Raw genomic sequence first — 24,042 nt, 5'->3', positions numbered from 1 at the left:
TGAGGGCCAGCTGCACAGGCCTGGAAGGACTGCAGCTGGGAAACTGGGGCAGAACAAGAGGTTCACAGCCAGCCTGAGCTATAGAGTGAGACTGTCTCGACATACAACAAAAGCAAGCCCTCCCCCCCCCCCAATCCCAGTAATAGCAAAAACAATAAACAAAGCAAAGGTTTTTAGAGCACCCTGGCTACCCCTGCATAGGTTTGTCATTATGACTTAAAGTTGCAAGGTCAGATGTCATTTTTGTTTTGTTTTTCCAGATAAGGTTTCTTTGTGTAGCCCTGGCTGTCCTGGAACTCTCTCTGTAACCAGGCAGGCCTTGAACTCAGAGATCCACCTGCCTCTGCCTTCTCAGTGCTGGGACTAATGGTGCTCGCCACCACGCCTCGAATGTTTTGTTGTGGATTTTATTACATAGTCTTGATTAGCCTGTGGTGATCTTATGTTATTGTGGCATAAGAGCTGGAATCAGGGGTGTATACTACTATACCAGGCCCAGAGGCCATTTCTTTCCCAAAAACTATGTGCGCGAGCGTGTGTGTGTGTGTGTGTGTGTGTGTGTGTGTGTGTGTTTCTGTCTGTCTTCATATTAAAGAAAAAGTACAAAATAACGTGAATAATGAGAGGTAGTTGCTCATATTTTTTTCCTTCTTGTCTCTCAACCTTCGTAAATTCCTCCTTCCCCACTGCTCTTCATAACTTCCTGACACCCCCAACTTGGCGATTGAACTTACAATTTTATTTTCATTTTTTAAAAGTGATTGTTGTCGCCGGGCAGTGATGGCACACGCCTTTAATCCCAGCATTCAGGAGGCAGAGGCAGGCAGATTTCTGAATTCAAGGCCAACCTGGTCTACAAAGTGACTTCCAGGACAGCCAGGGCCACACAGAGAAACCCTGTCTTGAAGAAAACAAAAACAAAAACAAAACAAAAAAAAGATTGTTGTCTGATGGGTGTTCCTGTCACAGTATACTTTTAAATGTCAGAGGACAACTTTATGGGTTTTGGGGATGGAATTGAGGCATACATGGAAAGTGCTTTACATACTGCACGATCTTGTAACTTTCTTATCAAACATGGATTATTTTTCTAACACACGTTGTTTTAAGAAAACAAACAAATGGGCTGGAGAGAAGGCTCAGTGGTTAAGAGCACTGACTGCTCTTCCAGAGGTCCTGAGTTCAATTCCCAGCAACCACATGGTGGCTCACAACCATCTGTAATAGGATCTGATGCCCTCTTCTGGTGTGTCTGAAGACAGCTTCAGTGTACTCATATAAAATAAATAAACCTTAAAAAAGAAAGAAAGAAAAAAAGAAAGAAAGAAGGAAGGAGAGAAAGAAAGAAGGAAGGAAGGAGAGAAAGAAAGAAAGAAAGAAAGAAAGAAAGAAAGAAAGAAAGGAAGAAAGAAAGAAAGAAAGAAAGACAGACAAAACTAGCCAGGCATGGTAGCAGATGCCTGTGGCACTAGCACTCAAGGAGAGGAAGAATTGCTAAAGATTGGAGGCTAGCCTGGTCTACAGAGCAAGTTCCAGGTTAGGAGTTCATAGTATATCTGTCTCAAAAGCCAAAACAAACAAACAGATAAATGTGATTAAGTAAAGGAAAGCATCCAGAGCAGAACTTCTGCTATGGAAGTCCTTCAACTTTGCAAGAGAAAAGTAGTTTTTGTTTTTGTTTTTGTTTTTGTTTTTGTTTTGTTTTGTGATACAGGACTCTCTAAATAGTCCTGGCTGTTTTGGAACTCACTATATAGATCTGGGTGTTCTCAAACTCACAGAGACTTGCTTGCCTCTGCTTCTTAAGTGCTGCCACAACAGGTCAGTTAGTTCGGAGCTAATTTTTAATTAAATGTCTATCAGGTTTGGAAGGCTCATTATACACACTCTGGTTAACATAAATTGAATGTTTGGTATCTGGTAGACAGGTTTCTTGCTTCTCTCCTTGATTTTACAACAAAACAAAACTTTCGTGAAGAATAATTTTCTGATAGGCATCCGGGTCCACAGAAAGAAATTCCGGTCCCCGTGCCTCCGTGACACGTGACCCTATGACCCAAGAAGCCATTTTAAGGCTGGCCTCATAGAGGAAACTACAACTCCCAGAATGCCTGCGCTTTGCGTCGTGCTGGCACTTTCACTGGCCCAGCCTTAAAGGCGAGCCTGTAGCCGGGCGCCATCTTTGACGCTGGCAGTCCTGGGTTTCTGCTTGTTCGGCTGCTGTGAGGACGGCGGGCGACCGCAGCTAAGAAAAGAGAAAGACGTGGCAGCACGCGGGAGTCGGAGACATTGTCATCGGTTCGGTAAAGTTTCTGTTCTCTGGTAACTAGACCCATTTTTTGATTCCCGGGTGACTTGGGGCCTGGGAGGGAGAAGAGGGCGAGGGGAGTGGCAGCGGCCTCCCCTCGCCCGACTTTCGGCCTAGCCCGGGAAGTCTGAACCGGGCCCATCAGCACGGCAGCTACCCGGACTCCCGCCGGCGGCCCCGGCCTGCTGGGCTCCTAGGCAGACTTCAGCTCACTTTCCCACCCTCCCTGCCCCCACCCGCTCCGCCCCACCCCCACGGCGCCTGCTCCCTTACTTACCAACCTCTTCCCCCTCCCCCCACATCCGGTGTTCCCGAACCGGGATTCCCGGGTAGCCCCGGAAAAGCGACTGTTTCGGACCCCCGGAGGGGGAACTGACACTAGGTTGCTCTCTTCCGGGAATCAGTTTCTTTAGTTAGCTGGCCCTCCCTCCCGAGATCAGATCAAGTGCCTGGACCCGACTTTACCTCCTCGCCTTCCTCTCTAGGGTCCCACTACTTTGGAGGTTTTCTAATATTCCACATACAGAGTCGAATTCTGGTATCCTATTCCCATTCCCTACCCTGATTACTCTCCCGCCCAAGCCTTCATCCTCGAAGTCAAGAGCTACAGGGACTCTTCGTTCTTGTAGGATTGGTGAGATCGTACGAAGAACACCCCTTAGACGCCCATAATCGGTGCGGATCCCCATGGGGAAGGCTCGTTTTGTTGACATCTACCAGGCTTTGGTTCTGAACCCAGAGAAGGCGGCTGTGCAGCTAGTGGTAGCCATGCTTTCGTAGGGTAAACGTGTTGGTATTGAGGGGAGGGGAGGGGGCCCACGGAAAAGGAATGGAAGTGGTTTAAAGCTTATTTTAGTTTGGCTGCTCATAGAATGTCAATTTATGAGTTATTTACAGGTTGTATGTAATGTTGCTTCAGTCTAAAAATATGAACTCTTGATAGAAACCGTAAATGAAGAATATAGCTTGTTACCTTGTTTTGAAATTTTATTTCCAGTTAATTTTTCTTCAGCCACCTATAGTTTTCAAAATATCAGAACAGAAAGGGCACAGCTAGCGCTTACTGCTAATGCCTAGTATGTGGAATCTGATTTAGCTGGCCGGAATTGACTTTTTAGGTTGTATTGGCAAGTCAGTCTTAAATGATGACTGTTGAGTGGTGCACTAAGCTTAAGTGAAATTTCCTGAAAATATTCCCGAAGTTAAGGGAAAGCCAGTGTTGTTGTCGTGTGGATTCACTAAAAGTACATATTTTAAGAACTGAAGGCATTTCCAGCAGATGAAGTTCTTGATTCGGCAGCAAGAACGTGAACCTGCAATTTGGAAGACTTAACCTTTAGCTGCTCCAGATCCCATGACGGTGGGAAAATGGGCCTCGGTTCTCTTTTCTATAACATAAGGACACTGGACGATTTGAATTTGAAAGTTACAAGAACTCCTAAAGCCCTGCAAGACAGAGTTTGGGAATGTTCTCCATTGCTGTCATTTTTCCTCCAAAAATAACCTGGCTTGGAAATCATCAGTTGAAAGGGAATTTGACTCCCCATAGAAACTGGAGGAAAGGTAATACAAGTGGAGAGGGTCAGCTGTATTTCTGCCAGAGTAATAAACCCACTGAGAGGTTCTGGTCCGCATTGTGGAGACATAAAGAGAATGAGTGTATGTACTCTAAGTGTACCAGTTTCCTCAATCTCTCCTGGCAGAAGATGCAGTACTTTTGGTGATGCTGGGATTCTGGGGTGCGTTTCCATTAATTCAAACACAGACGAAGACGATGTGGTAGAGGGAAAGATGGTGGCAGAAGGAGCGAATAAAGAGACAAAATTGCCTGCTAAAAAGAAAAGAAAGAAGGGTTTGCGAATTAAGGGGAAAAGACGCCGAAAAAAATTGATTCTTGCCAAAAAGTTTAGTAAGGATTTGGGGTCTGGGAGACCTGTTGCTGATGCCCCTGCTTCGTTAGCTTCCGGTGCCCCTGAGCAAGATGAAGAAAGTCTTTTTGAGGGCAACATAGAAAAGCAAATCTATCTGCCTAGTACCAGAGCCAAAACCTCCATTGTGTGGCACTTCTTTCATGTTGACCCCCAATATACCTGGAGAGCAATTTGTAACCTGTGTGAAAAAAGTGTCAGCAGGGGTAAGCCAGGCAGCCATCTTGGTACATCTACTCTTCAAAGACATCTTCAGGCAAGGCATTCTCCTCACTGGACCAGGGCCAACAAGTTTGGAGTCACTAATGGGGAGGAGGACTTTACCTTGGATTTATCGTTGTCTCCTCCTTCTCCTGGAAGCAATGGAAGCTTTGAGTATATTCCTACTGATTCTGTAGATGAAAACAGAATGGGTAAGAAGCGCGATAAGTCAGCATCTGATGCCCTGAGGGCAAAAAGAGGGCGCTTTCTCATCAAAAGCAACATTGTCAAGCATGCCTTAATTCCAGGAACGAGAGCCAAGACATCTGCAGTTTGGAATTTTTTTTATACTGACCCTCAGCACATCTCAAGAGCTGTGTGTAACATATGTAAAAGAAGTGTGAGCCGGGGTAGGCCAGGTTCCCACTTAGGAACTTCAACACTTCAACGACATCTTCAGGCCACGCATCCCATCCATTGGGCTGTTGCCAACAAAGACAGTGGTGCTATTGGAAACGGATTAGATGAGACTGAAACAGAGAGCAGTGATCTCCTGAATGATACGATGCCTGGAGAGAAGTCATCAGGCAGCCAAGATTTAACAGCTGAGGACCTCAGTGACTCTGATACAGATGAACCCCCTTGTTTAGAGGTTGAAAATAGATCTGAGAGTCCTATTCCTGTTGCAGACCAAGATAATCCGGTGCACGCACAAGAGAGAGAAACGACGACACATTGTGAAAATGCAGCCGCAAATCAAATAAGTCAGGCAGTTATTCAGATGATTGTGGAGGATCTGCATCCGTACAACTATTTCTCAACCCCAGCCTTTCAAAGGTTTCTACAGATTGTCGCTCCTGACTATAGATTGCCATCAGAGACTTACTTTTTCACCAAAGCTGTACCTCAGTTATATGATTCTGTTAGAGAAAAAATTTTCTTAACTTTAGAGAATGTTCAAAGCCAAAAGATCCACCTGACTGCTGACATATGGACTCATGACCCTTCCACTGACTATTTCATTGTGACTGTACACTGGGTCTCTTTGGAAACTGCATCTTCTCCCAGTAATGGTGGGACTCCCAATTTTAGAAAGTGGGCAGTACTTTGTGTTACAGGTTTAGCCAAAGACTGTTTGATAACTAACATTTTACAAGAATTAAATGACCAGATTGGTCTGTGGCTTTCTCCTAATTTCCTTACCCCTAGCTTCATTGTTTCTGACAATTCTTCTAATGTGGTACATGCAATCAAAGGTGGTGGCTTTACCCATGTGCCATGCTTCCTGCATTGTCTAAATATAGTGATTCAGGACTTTTTCTGTGAGCACAAAAGTATTGAGAATATGTTAGTGGCTGCTAGGAAAACCTGCCATCATTTTAGCCATTCTGTCAAAGCCCGCCAGATACTACAAGAATTCCAAAATGATCACCAGCTTCCATGGAAGAATCTGAAGCAGGATGAAACTGGCCACTGGATTTCTACCTTTTACATGTTAAAATGGCTTTTAGAACATTGCTACTCTGTTCACCATAGTCTGGGCAGAGCCAGTGGAGTTGTACTTACCTCCCTTCAGTGGACTCTAATGACATACGTTTGTGATATTCTTAAGCCATTTGAGGAGGCCACCCAGAGAGTGAGTGTGAAGACAACAGGATTGAATCAGGTGCTACCCCTAATCCACCATCTCCTCTTTTCCCTGCAGAGACTCAGAGAAGATTTTCAAGTCAGAGGTATTACTCAGGCCCTCAATCTGGTGGACAGTTTATCTTTGAAACTTGAAAGTGATGCCTTACTAAGTGCCATGCTCAAATCCAAGCATTGTATCTTGGCTACTTTGTTAGATCCTTGTTTTAAGAACAGTTTGGAGGACTTTTTTCCTCAAGGTGCTGATTTAGAAACTTACAAACAGATCCTTGCAGAAGAGGTTTGTAATTATATGGAATCTTCGCCAGGGGCCTGCCAGATTTCAAGTTCTGAAACATCTGGCCCTTTAGTTAGGTTAGGAACTGATTCGTTTACTTCTATAAAAGAAGGCACCTCCAGTGCAGGTTCTCTGGATAGCTCAGCCGCAGGCAGTGTTGCTGTTGGGAGCAAAAGCTCCTTGCTCCCCGCTGCGGTAGCAGTAGTAGATGAGTACTTCAAAGAGAAGTATTCAGAGCTCTCAGGAGGTGATGACCCTTTGGTTTACTGGCAGAGGAAGGTGAGCATATGGCCAGCTTTGACCCAAGTTGCCATTCAGTATCTGAGTTGCCCCATGTGTAGTTGGCAATCTGAATGCATGTTTACCACAAATAGCCACTTTCATCCAAAGCAGATCATGAACATGGACTTTGATAATATAGAACAGCTCATATTTCTGAAAATGAACTTGGAGAATGTTAACTATGACTATTCTACATTGATTCTGAGCTGGGACCCTGAAAATAAGGCTGTTCAGAGCAATGAAAAAGAAATACTACCTTAATTTCCTTTTCCTTGTCCTACTTAAAATGGGCAGCTTTCGCTATATTACTATATCTTATTGCTGTTGTTACTATATGTAGTCGTACTATTTATCCTTTTAAAAAAATGGCTGGGTGTGTTCACAGTGCCTGTAGTCCTGGCTATTTGAGACACTGAGGCTGGATTATGACTTTAGCACATGAGTTTGAGACCAGCCCAGGCAACATGTTAAGATCCTGCCTTACAAAAATGAAAAACCTGAGGAAATCCGAAATTACAGAAAGACTGAAAACTCCACAGAGGCAGTGTAACGATGACAAAATGAAGGTTAACTTTGAAAATTTCACAGTTGTAACTCAGTGTAACTAACATCTATCAAAGTGTCATTTGTATCACTTGAGAGAGAGGGCAGTGTTAATGAGAAACACAGTGAAGCGTTGAAGGACTTAGGTATTTCTGGTTGGTAGATTGAGCTAGTCATTGATTAGAGTAAAAACTTCTTCCACTGTGGAAGATTGGGTTTCAGTTATTATTTATATAAATACAGTGATTCAGGACTTCTATGAGCACAAAGGTGTTTAGAATGTGTTAGTGACTGCATTAACATAGTCTTTCCCTCCCCTGTTTTTTAATTTCTTTAAAACCCCTGACACAGCTTGACAGAATGAAAACCCACAAAATTGTTTCATTTTTAGAAATTATAGTTGCCTCACCCTGGTCAGTTTATAATGTCAGGTTACTGGGTATGATAGAATTATCTTTTATATTTAGGATTGGGTCTATATAAAAGGGAACATTACAAAACAATTAGAAAATGACTTTTTGGTCTTTGATTTGCTTTTTATAATATAGTACCAAAAACAGGGATTATATAGGTGCCTTTAAAATAACCCATTAGTAAAAAACATTAGATGTTTGTAAAATCAAAAAACAAGCAAGCCTCGTGAACGTGCAGACCCCATGTGAGTTTCCCAGAGAATATTTCTAGAGCTTGTTCATTTTTTTCAAGGGTGCTCCTGGTCCATAGCATGATGTTCCTAACTGCAGTTTGGAACTGTATTTTTAACTGAGATAAGCAGTTGAAACTTTACTGTGTTAGGCATCATTGCTGAAATGAGTGAACTGTCTCAGTGGCCCTGCAGGTGCCTTCCCACTCGGAGAGTCTGTTTCTGTGACTGAGTGGGAGGCCACAGAGAGCTGACTTTTAGTAAGTCTATTAGATGTTTCAGATTGAATAACTAATGTAAGATCCCAATTTTTCCTTTTTTTTCATTTTAGATTTGGGGATATTCCCTGCCCAAAAAATTCCTGGAAAATTGACTAGTATTAAGTGTGAGTAAAAGGTGTCCACTTTTTTTTAAGTCTTGATTTTAGTTTTGTCTTGGATAGTATTTGGCAAGATTTAGCCTAGAAAGTCTGTAGTGTTTATTACATAAGAAGCAAAGTGACTTTGTTACTGGGCTGGTTTTGAAACTCATTTCTGTGTATTAAAATAACTTTTTTTTTTTAAATTTTAAATTCTTAAATGGTAAATGCACCATTCATTGTGAAGTGAAATTTTATCTCCCCCAAATTTACCCTTTTACCAACTGGAGTGAAGTCTTTAGCTCTAATCATCAGTTATCAGGAAGCCTTTGCAGGGCCAGCATTGAATGCCATGCCAGTGATGCTCTGTTGATCTAAAGGAAGAAGAGTAAGCATCCTGAGCATCTCTGTGCTTCCCGTGAGCATATCTGTGCTTCCCCCGCCCGCCTGCCCACCCGAGCTGGTTCAGAATGGCTGTAATGCTGCTCTGCCTTCTTCAGCTCGCTGCCCCACTCTGTAGTTACTCTGTAACTATACACTTGTACCTATTTTGGTTAAACACTCCCTGACGATGATTGTTAAACATACCATATACATTGACAAATATATGTATCTATCAATACATCCATCTATATGGATTTCATCTTGATTTTGTGACTGGGTAAAATTTAGTAGCATTAACTTCATGGTACTTTGGTATAAGAGTAAGTTCACTATTTTTATATTGAACCCAAATATAAAAGCTTTTATATTATATTTTAAAAGAATAGTTACCCAAATGTTTTATTTCTATACATTTGTGTGTGTATAAGCCTGTTAGTATATATTATATGGATATTATATACATAAAACACTTTATATTTTTACATACAGTATGCTTTTATTATACAGATAATAAAGATGGGGGAAGGTTTCTGTTTTTTTTCTTAATAGGTGAAGAAATCTTGAAGACCAGAAATTGGATCTTATTGAATTTTGGTGGTGTTTTTACTTTTTTCTTTTTTCTTTTTTTCATCTTTTTATTTTTAAATTATATTGCTCAGCTATGGAAGATGGATTTTTTTTAAATTCTTTGAATTTTAAGTTCATCTTTAAATGAACTTTTGTTGTTATTTTTTTATTTTTTTGAGGAGATAACTAATGCTAGCTGTCTCCAGTCTGACAGAGGTTATACAAATGGACTTAATCTTCCAGGAGTTGGGAGATGTTTTAAAGATGTTTTAAAAACACATCCTGTGTTTCAATTGTGGCTGAGAGGTTTCCTTGGCAATGTGAGGAAGAAAATTCTTTCTACCTCATTATTATTAATTCATGGATTGAGTGTTGGTTCGACCTACAGGCGTAATAGCTTGGAACTGAGTGAAGACACAGATGTTCCTGTTGAGAGCAACCAGCTAATGTAAGTGGGGATGGGGCTTTATCATGAAAGGAGTACACTGTAATTTAAGGCATGCTAGACTAGTGATGCTCAAAAGCCATTGTCCACACTTTATCTCTCGTAATTTTTTAAATAAGCTTTTAATTTGGGTGCGGGGGAATAGAAACTAACATTTCTTCCTGGAGCTAAGGTGACATTCTATAATTCTTTTTCCTTGGAGAAAAAAAAATCATTAATTGTTACTGAGTAGCTCCTTGTCTAGATAAGTGGCTTTATTTTGTTTTTGTAGTAGCTATGTAGCATGTATTTCACGATGTGGACGTGCCATAATGTAATGTATTGCCCATTGGGAGACATTGAGGGGTTTGATATCATTAACAGAAGCCCTGCATTCAGTAAGTTGGATGCACACATTTGTGTTATCTTAGAACCAGTTTATTCACAGAATAGTTAAACCTTACTCAGAAGAACTTCTAACAATTTACTGAACAACTGAGGCCTTCCTTATTTATGGAATCTCTTGATTGTACTGTTTTTAGTAAAGATAGCAACTCTTTGGCCATTTTGTTGATAGATCATTCTATAAAAATGTTTTCTCCTTATTTTGTTAATGGTTTTTAACTTTTGTATTATAGGAACGGTATTTTCACTCAGCATATTAAAAAACCAAGATTTCCATATACTGTATATTCATATACTTAATATATGCTGCATATTCAGATGCTGTTTAAGGATTACAGTCACATGACATAGCCACTCTACACATAGGGAAGACCTCATCAGATGGGGCTTATCTTTTTGCTGACTGCAATTGTGGGCTCTGAATGTGCTTTACTCTAGTGCTCTAAGGATCTGACACTTCTATTATCCTGGCACTTTAAGGAGACTTCTTCTCAAGTGACTGACTTTATTGTTAATTTCAAACTTTCTTACAACCAAATTTATTGCCTTTTTGCATTGCTGATTTGTGTAGTTGCTTATATTCTGTGTTTAACCACTTTATACTTACGGTATAATCAGGTAGAGCAAAAAAAAAAAACTCTTCCATTACTTTTTTCTTTCAGTTTGTGTGTGTGTGTGTATGTGTGCATGTTTGCATATATATGGGGCATATGTGGAGGCCCCAAGATTATGTTGATTTCACTGGTCTAGATCTCACTGGTTGTGTGGAGAGACAGTTTGGATAGATAGCTCATCTCTGGTGCTCCTTGTAACACTTTTCAGGGATAGACTTGTTAGATAAGGACTGCCTTTCCCACATAGCATTTTATGTGTGTTCTGGGGATCCAAACTCTGGCCGTAAAGCTTGCATAGTAAGCACTTTAGCCCCTAAGCCATCTCCCCAATTCTTCTATTCTTTTTTTTTTTTTTTTTTAAAGATTTATTTATTTATTTATATGTAAGTACACTGTAGCTGTCTTCAGACACTCCAGAAGAGGGCATCACATTTAGTTATAGATGGTTGTGAGCCACCATGTGGTTGCTGGGATTTGAACTCTGGACCTTCAGAAGAGCAGTCGGCGCTCTTAACCACTGAGCCATCTCGCCAGCCCCTTCTATTCTCTTTTAAATTGCCTTTATTTTTTCTCAACTATTGATAATGATTTTACAGATTCAAATTGCAGGGAGAAACTTCCTTTGGTATTCTGAATTGAATTCAAGGTGTTTATTATTTGGGTGGTGAATTAATTTCCTTAATCCTTTATTGTCCCAGTTATGAATGATATAGGTCTTCTGTTCCTGGTCACTGCTCAGCTTCTGGTTTTGTATTTAATATGGCTTTTGCATCCTTCATTTTCTTCATCTTTTACAGCCTCACTCAGAATTGTTATCTGAATGGGACAATTGTACAGTTTTGGGTTATCTTCCTTATTTATGGTCCTGCTATTTTCAATACTTTGTAGTTAGTTGTTAGATTTGCTAGTTTGCAAGCGTATAATTTATAGACACTGGATTGTTTTTGGTTTGGTTCTCCCCACTCCCCTGAAATTGTTTTTCTGTGTAGCCTGTGTAGCCCTGGCTGTCTTAGAACTCGTTTTAGAGACTAGACTGGCCTCAACTCACAGATCCACTTGCCTCTGCCTCCTGAGTGCTGAGAATTAAAGGTGTGCACTCTCATACCATGGATTGGTTTAGAGTTTGTCCTGTCTTGTATTTGTGCTCCTCAGACTCCTCTATGTATTAGAACATTGGAATGGAGCCGAGCAATGTGAAGAGTGAGTATTCCTTTGTTTTGAGCAAGCTAATATACTGTGGATCGCAAGTGCATGTGCGTGCTTGTGTGTGTGTGTGTGTGTGTGTGTGTGTGTAGTAGCTAACTTGGAGAATATCTGCCTAGTATGTATAAAGTCATGGCTTGGCTCCAGTAACTGCATAAACCAAGCATGGGTCCCATACCAGTGATCCTTGATCAACCAGAAATAAATGAACTCTTAGTCCCTATCTCAAAAACAAAGGGAGAGGTGGAGGTAATTTACTAGTAGTAATTTACTAGATTGTTTGGCTTGGAGTGTGTGGCTTTGTTTTGTCTTTATTGAAACAGGGAGTCTCTTGTAGCCCGAGTTGGCCTCAACTCAGTATATAGCTGAGGATGACCTGTCATTTGCCTCCACCTCCCAGTACTGGCCTTACAGGCCTGTATTATACCATACTTGACTTAAAAAAAAAAAAAAAAAAAAAAAAAGATTTAGAAGTACACTGTAGCTATCTTCAGACACACCAGAAGAGGGCATCAGATCTCATTACAGATGGTTGTGAGCCACCATGTGGTTGCTGGGATTTGAACTCAGTACCTTCGGAAGAGTAGTCAGTGCTCTTAACCACTGAGCCATCTCTCCAGCCCCCATTGGTTTTTTTGAGACAGGGTTTCTCTGTAGCCCTGGCTGTCCTGGAACTCACTCTGTAGGCCAGGCTGGCCTTGAACTCAGAAATCCGCTTGCCTCTGCCTCCCAAGTGCTGGGATTAAAGGTGTGGGCCACCACTGCCCGGCCGTACTTGACTTTTTAACCCCCCAAGGTTTCTTTGTGTTGTATGTGTGTGTATGTACCACGTGCACATCTGTGTATACTCTTGAATCTGTGCAGAGGTCAGAGAAGAACCTTGGATGTTGGTTTTGGCTTCCCATCTTGTTTCAGATTGGGCCTTGTTCACCTCTGTATGTGAAGAGACTCCTGGGCTTCTCTTGTCTCTGCCTCTACCTTTAATAGGAGTCCTGGAATTAGAGGTTCCTGGCACTGACTGACTTTACTGGCTTCTGGGAATCTGAATTTAGGTCTTCATGCTTTTGTGAGTGAGCTCCCCACTCACCTGTCTTCTAGCTTCTACCTGGCCCCATTTCGAAATGTTTTGTATTTTGATTCGTTTATTTAGCCATTATACTTTTCTTTTTGATGTCATCATAAGCTTTCTGTTTTGAAGTCTTACACAAAGGTTATTTTTGTTGTTTTGAGACAGTTGTTGTGGTTTAAATATGCTTGGCCCAGGGCGTGGCACTATTTATTTGGAGGTGTGGCCTTGTTAGAGTAGGTATGTCACTGTGGGCATGGGCTTTAAGATCTACATCCTAGCTTCCTGGAAGTCTGTCTTCCGCTAGCAGCCTTCAGATGAAGGTGTAGAACTCTCAGCTTTGCCTGTACCATGCCTGTCTAGATGCTGCCATACTTTACCCTTGATGATAATGGTCTGAACCTCTGAACCTATAAGCAGCCCCAATTAAGAGTTGCCTTGGTCATAGTGTCTGTTCCCAGCAGTAAAACCCTAAGACAGGGTCTCTCTTTGTAGCCCTGGCTGGCCTGGAACTCACTGAAACCCTGGCTGGCCTCGAACTCAGAGATCCTTACCTGCCTGGGCCTCCTGAGTTCTGGGATTAAAGGTGTGTACCACCTGACTACTTTTGGTTTTTGTTAATGTAATGTGTTTCCTAATATTAAGCCACTCTTGGTTCTGAAATAAGCCTTTTAGGTCATTCTGTGTTACTCTTTTTACTGTATAATATATAATAGCTAATATTTAGAATATTTTCATTCTATCATAATTTTTTGTAAAATTTTTTTGAGTTGAGTATGTCTTGTGATCCCAGCAATTGGGAAGCAAAGTCAGGGGAGTAGCAGGTTTCGTCAGCCTGCAAAACTGTATTAAGACCTTACCTAGCTGGGCAGTGGTGGTGCATACCTTTAATCCCAGCACTTGGGAGGCAGAGGCAGGCGGATTTCTGAGTTCAAGGCCAGCCTGGTCTACAGAGTTCCAGGACAGCCAGGGCTACGCAGAGAAACCCTGTCTCGAAAAACCAAGAAAACAAACAAACAAACAAAGATCTTACCTCAAACAACAGCATAAATGTTTGAAACATCAATGTTTTATATGTGAGTTGGTTTTATTCTTTTTCTACTTCTAATTTTTTTCTTATTAGAATATTTGCTTCAATAGTGTATTTTTTAAGAATCCATTGAGTACATTGATGGTATACCTTTTGAGATTATATATATTATATATACACATACATATATATAATATACATTTGTATATTATATATACACATACATATTAGATATATACATGTGTATATATAATATGCAAATAAATAAACATTATATATACACTATATATATATTTTTTTTTTAAAGACTTACATCCTGAGATTTTCATGAAATGTTTTAAAAGGCTGACTCTCTGGTTAGTCTCCTTTAAGATCCATTGCCTGGTAGCTGGATTTGTAGCTGAGAAGTCTGAGCTTCATTTTGTTAGTAGTCTGTCACTGAGTCAAGCACTTCCCCAGTGTCTCTAAAGGCAGGCAGCTCTGCCCCTGTCACTCCTACTTTACACGGGTTCCAGTTCTGGGAATTGAATTCCCTGAAATTATTTTCACATAATACATCCTTTTGTCTCATGTTGATTTATCTTTTAGTTGATTGATTGATTGATTGATTGATTGATTTTTCAAGGGAGGTGTTTTGCCTGCATGTCATGTATCACATGTCTGATGTCTGTGGAGTTAGTGATGGCTGTGAGCTGCTGCAGGGTGCTGGGAATTGAACCCAGCTTCTCCAGAAGAGTCTTGTTCTGTGTTGACAGTCTTGGGCATGTGCTTTGATTCTTTTTTTTTTTTTTTTTTTAATGTATGAGTGCTCTGCTACTTACACATCTGTAGGTAGACCAGAAGAGAGTATCAGATCCCTTTATAGGTGGTTGTGAGCCACCATGTGGTTGCTGGGAATTGAACTCGGGTCCTCTGGAGTAGCTAGTGCTCTTAAACCCCCGGGGCGGCTCCCCAGCCCCTTGCTTGGATTCTTACAGAAGCACCTTTAGTGTAATTAATTCTAGCAGCGGTTTCATTGATGCTTTTTCCTCTGAGCATTTCAAACTTAGTTCACAAATGTAGGTGTCTGTGCTTTCAGCATCTGTCCCCTGTGAGCACTAAAGTATGTTGTATAGCTATGTGTGGACATATTACAGAGTCTCAGGTTTTGAACTTGAAGGTTTCTGGGTGTTATTTTCTTGTTAGAAGCAAAATGGAGGTGTACTTTGTTTTGTGCTGTTACTTGAGTGTTTACTGTCTTTTTAACCTTAAATTGTAGAGTTGAAATCATTTGATAATGGGTATATACATTTTGAAGATTTTGTGACATGGTTAGTTGAAGACTCTTGTTGCTAACTTAGATCACTGGCTTGAAGGCTAGCTTTCATCTTGATGAACAATTCTTGGATTAGGAATTACTTTACTAATGGAAGATAAGATTGGCTTTGGACTTATCATGGTAAGCCAGGGTTTAGCTGGCATTCTTAGAATCTTAGCGCTCCCCTTGCACATTCGCATGTGCTCTTCCAGGCGGTTTGCTTTTGTAGCAGCTTTCTTGCATATTTTGTGTGGGTTCAGAGAATGGTAGGTGTGAGGATTAGAATGTTAGTTGAGTTGCCACTCTTAATTCTCTGGGTCTGCCCTGGGAGACTTCTTTGTTCCTTTGCTATCTTAGTAGCTAACCTAACCCACAGATCTCCTCAAAGATAATTCCTAATAGAGTAGTTACATAATTGTTTCAGTAACTACTCTACTTAAATAGGGTTCTTCCATTCAGGGATAATTATATACTTCTGATATAACATGCTTATGAAGATATTTGAGTTTTTCATTTAGGTGAAAATAACATTGCTAAGTATTTTACAAATAATCTGTGTTCTATTCTAAAATGCAGCTCACATGTTTAGCAATATGTACTTAGATTTTATACTGAAATATGAAACAAGCACCATAGAACATTGAAAAGAACAGGGCATGGCTATCCTTAGCAAAAATTTTATATTGCATATGGGAGCATACAGTACTCATAAGTAGCTTGTTTATAATGCTCTGTGTGGTAAGTGCGTGCTAACACAATTCAAATCTAATTTAACAGTGGTATCATTAAGCATTGGGGGAAAGGTTAGGAGAACTTAGCTGGAGTACTCTAATCCACTGTCTCCCCTTTCAGGGTTACATTTTAAAGACGATTTCTGTGGCTGAGTGGTCATTGGAAGAGTAAGTCCTTTTCAAGAGTCCTCGGAGCTGGTCTCACCTCGGAAGCAGTGGCTTGTTCCAGGAAGCCGGTTTTGGCCTGAGAATTTACCCAGTATGCCTAATCAGGGAGAAGACTGCTATTTTTATTTCTATTCTACATGCGCCAAAGTAAGACTGGCATCACTAAATCTGTGGTTTCTTAAATAACATTAGCTAAGATTTCCCTGCATTCTAAACTGTTTGTATGTTGTCTTGTTCAGCTGTTATATCACCTGCCACCAGTTTTTAGTAAAGAATCATGTGTTAAAAACACATCACTCATTTTTTCCCTCTTCATTTATATAATTATAACTTTCCCATGTGCCACAAAACCCCAAAATGCCCATGTTGTATAGTCATCATTCTACCACTTGGGCCTCTGTAGAGCACTTGCAAGCACGAGGGTTGCTGGATTCAGCTTCTGACACTGAAAAAGAAAAGCAAGATTTAAAAAACATTCAAGACTTCATCAGTATTTCCATTTAATATCAGCAGTTTGTACAATAGCAATTTGTTTCTGATAATAAAAGTAACTTTTTTTAAAAAAAAAAAGATGTATTTCTTTTATTTATACAAGTATACTGTAGCTGTCTTCAGACATACCAGAAGGCGGCTATGTGGTTGTTGAGACTTGAACTCAGGACCTCTGGAGGAGGAGTCAGTGCCCTTAACCACTGAGCCATCTCTCCACCCCAGATTTATTTATTTATTTATTTATTTAATATATGAGTACACTGTAGCTGTCCTCAGACACATCAGAAGAGAGCATTGGATAGCATTACAGATGGTTGTGAGCCATCATGTAGTTGCTAGGATTTAAACTCAGGACTTCTAGAAGAGCCGTCAGTGCTCTTAACTGCTGAGCCATCTCTCTGACCCCTCCCCCCCAAAAGTAACTATTAGTCATATATTAATTATGCTTCATCACTTGCAGCAGCCTTTCAACTTCTCTTTTATTTTCTATCAAAAGCTGGAAAATATGTCAGGATCTGAAGCCATTTTGAAGATGCTTTAGAGGATATTTTCTTTCCTGAGAGTCCTTGTCTTTTTGAGCCCCTTAGTCAGTCATGTCACTCAGTAGGTTGAGGAGGACTGGGTATGATGGCACACGCCTTTCGTCCCCAGCACTGGTGAGGCGGGGACAGGTGTTCTCTGAGTCCAGGACCTGCCTGATTTACATAGTGAGTCCTAGGCGTACCAAGAGTGCAGTGAGAACATGTCTCAAAAAACAACAGCAAAGAAGTAGGTTAAGGCTGGGGAGATGGCTCAGTCAGCGAGATTTGCATGTTCCATATCCAGAATCCACATTTTAAAAAGCCAGGCATGATGGATGGCATGCTGTTGTTCTGGGCTGTAGAGGAAGATCAATCCTTGAGCCCTGGTCAGTCAACCTAAATCTGCATGGGGAGTTCCAGGCCAGTGAGGGACCCTGTCAAACAAACCACAAGAAGCAATAGGTTATTCTAGTACAGATGTATTGCTTCAGATGGCTGTTATTGCTGTTACTGTTAGATCTTGTTTTCTGCCCTGCAGGTCTTTGCTTACTAGTGTGTTTGTTAGGTTCTTGGACACTGTTCTTATGGACATGTGCCACAGTCCTTTCCTGTTTTATTTACAGGGTGACAGCTGCCCATTCCGTCACTGTGAAGCTGCACTAGGAAATGAAACTGTTTGCACACTATGGCAAGAAGGTCGTTGTTTTCGACAGGTGTGCAGATTTCGTCACATGGAAATTGACGTAAGTTTCCAATATTTGTTACTATAGGTATATAGAATCATTAAAAAATCTGAGGACAGTGGCTAATGAGGGTGGGGTGATTCAGTAAAAGCAATTAACTGCCAAGACTGGTGGGGGTTGGGATGCGTGCGTGCTGTTGCACACATGTGGAGATCAGAGAACACCCTGACCTGTAGGAGTTAGCTCTGGCTCCACAACCTGTGTCCTGGAACTTGTGCTTGAATTTTGTTGAATACCTTAACCTGCTGAGGCCTCTTGCTGGCCCGTGTTTCTAAGTTCTAAAACAGTTAGGGGGGCTCGAGAGATGGCTCAGAGGTTAAGAGTACCTGCTGTTCGTTTCCTAGCACCCATGTGGTAGCTCACAATCATCTAACTCTACTTTTAAGGCTCCGATGCCCTCCTAGACTTCCACGGACACCAGTCACAAATGTGGGGTACATATATACATTCAAGAAAAAACATGCATACATAGAAAATAAAATAAATATTTTTCTTCTGACCCACTTAAGGATAAATTACTGCCATCTTATCTTCTATTTCCCATTACATTGAGAATTTCCTACAAACAAGGCATTTTCCTACATAACAGTAGCAAACAATGAAAATTTAAAATGGGAATTGGTAACACTTTTGTCCTCATGCAGGTTTGCTGCTGTCTGGTCATATCTTATAGTGAAGGGACAGTCGCGCTTACAGATGACGCGTGGTGTCTGATGTTTTAGTCTCACAGGACAGTGTCTGTCATGATAGTTGTAGGGCAAGTGTTCTGTAACATGATTCAATTTATTTTTACATTTTCATTACTGAATTACAATTGTATATGTCTCTTTTTTAATTGTATGTGTATGTGTTGGAATGCTCTGTACCACATAGGTAGGACCAGCAGAAGTCAGGAGTTGGATCTCTTGGAGCCAAGTTACAGATACTTGGGAGCCACGGTGTGGGTGCTGGGAACTGAACCTGGGTTCTCTGCAAGAACAGTGAATGCTTTTAACCTTTAGGCCATCTCTTCAGCCCCCTAGATGCTATCTGTTTCATGGGACATCACAAAAGCAACATTCTTTTCATTGTACATAGATAATAAAGTGGCATACAATTGCAGTTTTTTCATTACTGCTCTAACTTTTTTCACAGTGTAGTTACATTTAATAAAAAATACTATGTGTGTTTATAAGTATGTACATGTATGTGTGCATGTGGGGGTCAGAGAAGGACTTCACCAGTCACTTGTTCTACCATGTGGACCCCATAGATAGAACTTGTCATCAGGCTTGACAGCAGGTATCCTCACCACTGAGCCATTTCACTGCCCCAGTTTTAGAAGTTTTTTAACACTCTAGATACTCTAGATGGCCCATTTCCCACCGAACTTGATTTTTTCCCCTGGATCTATTTGTGTTAGTGTGAATTATTGGTTTTCTGTTTTTGCTTAATGTATTATATCCATTATATTCCAATTTAACGTTTAAGAGGCCTTCAAGCTGACTTACTTATTTACTGGGGGGGGGGGCACTCCTTACCACTCCTCACTTTTTGGTCAATAGAGGTTTTCCAGGCCTTTTAATCTTTGTAATTTTCTTACTCCTACTCTAGAATCTATCTAGATAAAGTTGTATTGGTTTCTTTCAGTGAAGAAAGGTAGATAGACACTATGCTTTGGTCTGTCCCTATTGCTTTTCAAGTCCTTAGTAGAGAGAGAAGTGGGAGATATATAAATAAGCATGCATTGCTTTGGGTCTTCATATTGAAAGGCACAAATTCACATAGGTGCTTTCAGCTGATCAGTACCAGGGTTTAGTGTAGGTTTCTTTTGTTACTGTTTTCTCAAAAGTGAGAACCATTCATGCCCTCCCTCCTTCTTCCTTTCCACTTTCCCTTCCCTTCCCTCTCCCCTCCATGTACCCCGTTCTAATGTTACATGAAGGTACTGCTTCATAGTGTCACCGTAACTCCATTGTGAAGACCCCTTCCTCCTTGAACTGTACCATCCTGCTGAGGACATCTCACCCTTTGAAGGTCCTGGGCTCTGGTACTTTGTGCTAGGCCACTCCCTATGTGAGGTGCTTCCTTACTCCAGTTACTTCCTGCTGGGTACCAGTTTCTCTCAGAGGAGGACGCTGTCCTTCTGTGATGCTGCCCCGCACTGTCCATGAACACACCCTCTTCACTGCGCTGGAGCCCCTTCTGCAGCAAAGCTTTCCTAGATTCATCCTCTCAACCCTTAGGAAGCCCTCCCTGTTACAGTGCCTTCCCAACCCGTTATGGGCAGCGTCTTAGAATCTTGGTGTGGACCGCTTTGTATTTCTCTTTCAAATGAATATGCAATTCCTTCAGAGTTGATTTTCAGTTCAGTTGTTACCGAGGAGATGAGGAAAGAAGGAAGAGGGTGCCTATGTAACCTGTCTGCTTGGGCTTATGAAGCTGCTCCAATCTGGTTCCCAGTTTCTAGTTTTATACCTGCTTTCTGAGTTGCCTACTGTGCAAGCAGTAAGGTGCTCATTAAATTGAGATTCTACTCTGCGACTTTTGAAAGCTCATCTTCTACCTTTACATGACTCCTAGGAAGAATCTAAGAATAGGTCTCTAAAATATCACATCTAGGAGCTATCACAAGCGTAAAGATACACTTCACATGACAGGACAGAAGGGTGTTGGGGTCTGTGGAGTTGTTTTGGGTCTATGGAGTTTATGGTAGTCTTGTTTAGGCTTGCTTGTTCCTGTACTCTTTCCCCTGAAGTGGAAGGTAGCAACTCACTGCAATGGTCTCCCATGGAAAGCCAGTTAGAAACTCACCACGCACCATCTGTCTTATGTACCAAAATCCCAGACTCAGATGTTCAGCATGGACCATATCCTTGGTACAAAAAGTCTAGGCACAGTGAGTCTCTCCTTTCCCACTCTGACCTTTAACTTGGAGGTACTCTAAGAGCCATGCTCTCATGTGCCAACCAAGCAATATCACATTCTAATATTTGTTTGTTTTTTTATTTGTTTGTTTTGCACAGACTTATTTCCCTGTGTCTGATGAGAACTAAATGTTTACACGTTGTTCTCATTGTGCGGAGCTAAATCTATCAGAGCTACCACTGCAGCAGTTTGTAAAGTACTAGAAACCATGTAGTTTTGCTACCTGCACACTGTGGAGGGGTGGGCATCAGTTAACACTAATAATGAATTTAAGGTGGACACTAATTATTTAGTAAGGAGAGATCAGAATATATTAAGGGGAAATGTAGAGGGAACAGAACAGCAGGCTAAAAATAGAGGAGAGAGCAGTTAGCAGTCAAGAGCACTTGGTGGTGGTGCAGAGGCTCTAGCATCCACACAGCAACTCACAACTGTCCCAGCTACTGTTTCAGGAGGTCCCATGCTGCTTTCTGGATTCTTCTGAACTTTGCAGGCACAAGGCTGGCACGTGGTGCATGTACAATTCAAGCAAAACACACATACACACACACACACAATACATAAGCCTAAAAAAACCCTTTTAAATAAAAATAGAAGAGGGGAAAGATTTGTACTTATATTTGTTGTATGTGTATTTAAAAACTCTCTGGAAGTATAAAAGAGACCTTTAATCATGGTTGTCGAGGTGGAGTGAGCTCTAAGGACTCTGTTCACAACATATCCTTACAGTCTTATTTTCATTACTGATGGATTCAGTAGTCACTAATGTGTCTGCTCAAGAAAATGTGTGTGTAAGACGTGTTGAGAGAGAAACACACCAGTTCCTTGATGTGTGTCTCCAGCGGAGGTGGAGCGGGTGACAAACTGCTCCCATATTATAGTCAAGTGTTCTTGATTGCCAGCTGCTTGCTTCTGTGCTCTTGGTTGATCATTTTGCTTTTCAAAATTAGTAGCAGAAAAAGAAGAGACACTGAGAAACAGGGCAACAAGTAGTGCTAAAATGCTAGACAGGGTTTCTAACTAGAGGGAAGCTGTGCTGTGCTTTACCAGTAACTGTTAGTAAGCCTTGTTCATGCTGAGTCCTGTAGTGCTGTTGGTTGTGGGTTTCATATTAGTACTTAAGTAAGAGTCAGTCAGTGTCCCCCCACCCCCCCTTTAATTTGCTTGCTTGCTTGCCTTTTGAGATAGGGTCTTTCTGTGTAGCCCTGGCTGTCCTAGAACTTAGTGTGTAGACCAGGCTAACCTCAAACTCCAGAGATCCAAAGTCTCCCAAGTACTGAGATCAAAAGTGTGTACCAACACATCCTGATAGAAACTCATGAAACAAGTTTATGTATGAGTGTATGACTGGCTGATGAAGCTTTGTAGGTGCAGAGGATAATAGGAACCTGGCTGTCTGTTTCCCTTAGAAGCATTGGTGTAGTATTCACACATTCAGGGGCTAGGGAGATGACTCACTGGGTAAATTAGCATGTGCTGTACAAGTAAGGAGACCTGCCTTTGAATGCCCAGCACCCACATAAAAAGCTGGGCATGGCTGCACTTAGATACAAGCGCAGTGTTGGGAGCAGAGACAGGAGAATCCGGGGAGTTGACTGGCTGGTCAGCCCAGCTGAAATCAGCTTCAGCTTCAGTGAGAGATCCTATCTCAAGTTGTAGTAAGGTAGAGAGCAGTAGAAGCTACCTCATGGCCTGTTCTGGCCTCCATGCAAATACCTGCACGTGTACACATTCAGTTCACATTTTGTAGCAAAGGAAAATGAGACAGGCCAGACATTTGGTTGTCTGTGCTCATAAGGTCCTTGAGTAAAGTTACTGTAATATCTTACTCCATAGTCTAAACTGCTATATTATCCTGCTTTTCTTCAACAAATAAGGGCATTTAGGGCTTTCAGGATGAAGACCAGGAAGGAAGAAGAGCTCCTTCTACCTCTCCATACGCCTAAACATCACAGTCAGCAGCCTCTCTTGCTAAACATGACCTCCTGTGTCAGAGTTTAGAACTTCGTTTAGAAAATCAATCATAAAATTAATTTAGGACTTACTTCGCTTTTTATTTGAAAACAATGTGTTCTTTTTTACAGAAAAAACGAAGTGAAATTCCTTGTTATTGGGAAAATCAGCCAGTGGGATGTCAAAAACTAAACTGCGCTTTCCATCACACCAGAAGCCGCTATGTTGATGGACTCTTCCTACCTCCAAGCAAAAGTGAGATTGGTTTTGATTGTAAAAGAGCAGTTGCTATTCAGTGAGCACCTTCTGTTCACACCTCTGTTAGTCCAGTGGGAGCCATACTCTTTCTAGTATATGATGAGGAAACAAAACCTTAGAGAGGTTAGGTGATAAGTATGCACAGAGAGGACCAAATGTTTGTCATGTCACATTATATTACTATAGTTACTTTTATTTTTATTTTCTTACTAAACCTTTTAGATGTTTTTAAAAGAAATCTAATTCTCCAGACCAGAGGTTGGCAAATTGGGTCCTCTGCCTGTTCTGTAAAATGAAGATTTATTGAATACATACCTTCTGTGGCTGGTTTAGTGTTAATAGTGCAGAGTGAACTAGTTGAGATAGAGACCATTTGACGTACAAAGCCAACAGCACCAGCCATCTAGCCCCTTTGTGGAGACGGGGTATGCGCTGTAGCCTGAACTGGCTGAGAACTTGGGATCTTCCTGCTTTGGTTTCCTGAGTCTGGGATGGTTATGGTTATTCACCATGGCACCTCATGGACCGACGAGTCCAGCATGTTATAAGCTTGCTAAAATAAACAATTCTTAACGAAGGCCTCCTAAAAAAATGTTTGTCCTGTTGTTCCAGGGCTGAGGATCAAGCCCAGGATCTCAAGCATGCTACACAAGCCCTCTACCACTCTGCTATAGCCCCAGACTTAAATCAGTCTTACCTCCACGGAAATCTGTGGCTTATTTTCAAAGTCCCTTTTAAGATAATTTTTATTTATAATAGTGGAAGGTGGCTGTGATTTTAGCTCTCAGAAGGCTAAGGCCGGAGGAATATAAGTGTGGGGGCCAGCCTGGGTTACATAGCAAAACTAACTCACTCTCTCTCTCTCTCTCTCTCTCTCTCTCTCTCTCTCTCTCTCTCTCCCTCTCCCTCCCTCTCCCTCTCTCTGTCTCTCTCTCTCCCTCTCCCTCTCTCCATCTCTCTCTCTCTCTCTGTCTCTCTCTCTCTATCTCTCTCTCTCACACACCCCCCCCCCCACACACACACACACACCCACCCACCCCAGCCGGGAGATGGAGGCAGGTGGTCTCTGTATGCATTTTTCCGCTGAGCGTA

At 41.4% G+C, this 24,042-nt stretch overlaps 2 protein-coding genes across 9 annotated transcripts in view; both read left to right on the top strand.

Annotated features, from left to right (window-relative positions):
* Positions 1–2,159: 2,159 nt before the first annotated feature.
* Zc3h11a (zinc finger CCCH type containing 11A) overlaps positions 2,160–24,042 on the top strand; it is a 41,538-nt gene continuing 19,655 nt past the window's right edge. The window contains exons 1-6 of one of the 8 annotated variants that reach the window (NM_001276767.1): positions 2,160–2,322; positions 8,161–8,214; positions 9,527–9,586; positions 16,030–16,223; positions 17,713–17,832; positions 22,824–22,947. In NM_001276767.1, coding sequence (NP_001263696.1) covers positions 16,170–16,223; positions 17,713–17,832; positions 22,824–22,947 — 298 coding nt within the window. In that variant the 5' untranslated portion in view covers positions 2,160–2,322; positions 8,161–8,214; positions 9,527–9,586; positions 16,030–16,169. Of the gene's footprint in view, positions 2,323–8,160; positions 8,215–9,120; positions 9,587–16,029; positions 16,224–17,712; positions 17,833–22,823; positions 22,948–24,042 lie in introns of all 8 variants that reach the window. The other 7 variants (XM_030242922.1, XM_011248075.1, XM_011248073.2 and 4 more) reach the window with 7 other exon arrangements.
* On the top strand, positions 2,674–7,680 carry Zbed6 (zinc finger, BED type containing 6). Its single transcript, NM_001166552.1, has one exon. The coding sequence runs from the start codon at positions 3,962–3,964 to the stop codon at positions 6,902–6,904; it is 2,943 nt and encodes a 980-aa protein (NP_001160024.1). The 5' UTR covers positions 2,674–3,961; the 3' UTR covers positions 6,905–7,680.

This window comes from Mus musculus, chromosome 1 (genome assembly GCF_000001635.26).
Source record: "Mus musculus strain C57BL/6J chromosome 1, GRCm38.p6 C57BL/6J".
In the NCBI taxonomy this organism is placed as follows: domain Eukaryota; kingdom Metazoa; phylum Chordata; class Mammalia; order Rodentia; family Muridae; genus Mus; species Mus musculus.
Note: the sequence above shows the minus strand (reverse complement) of the source record. Positions and strands in the feature narration are given on the sequence as shown.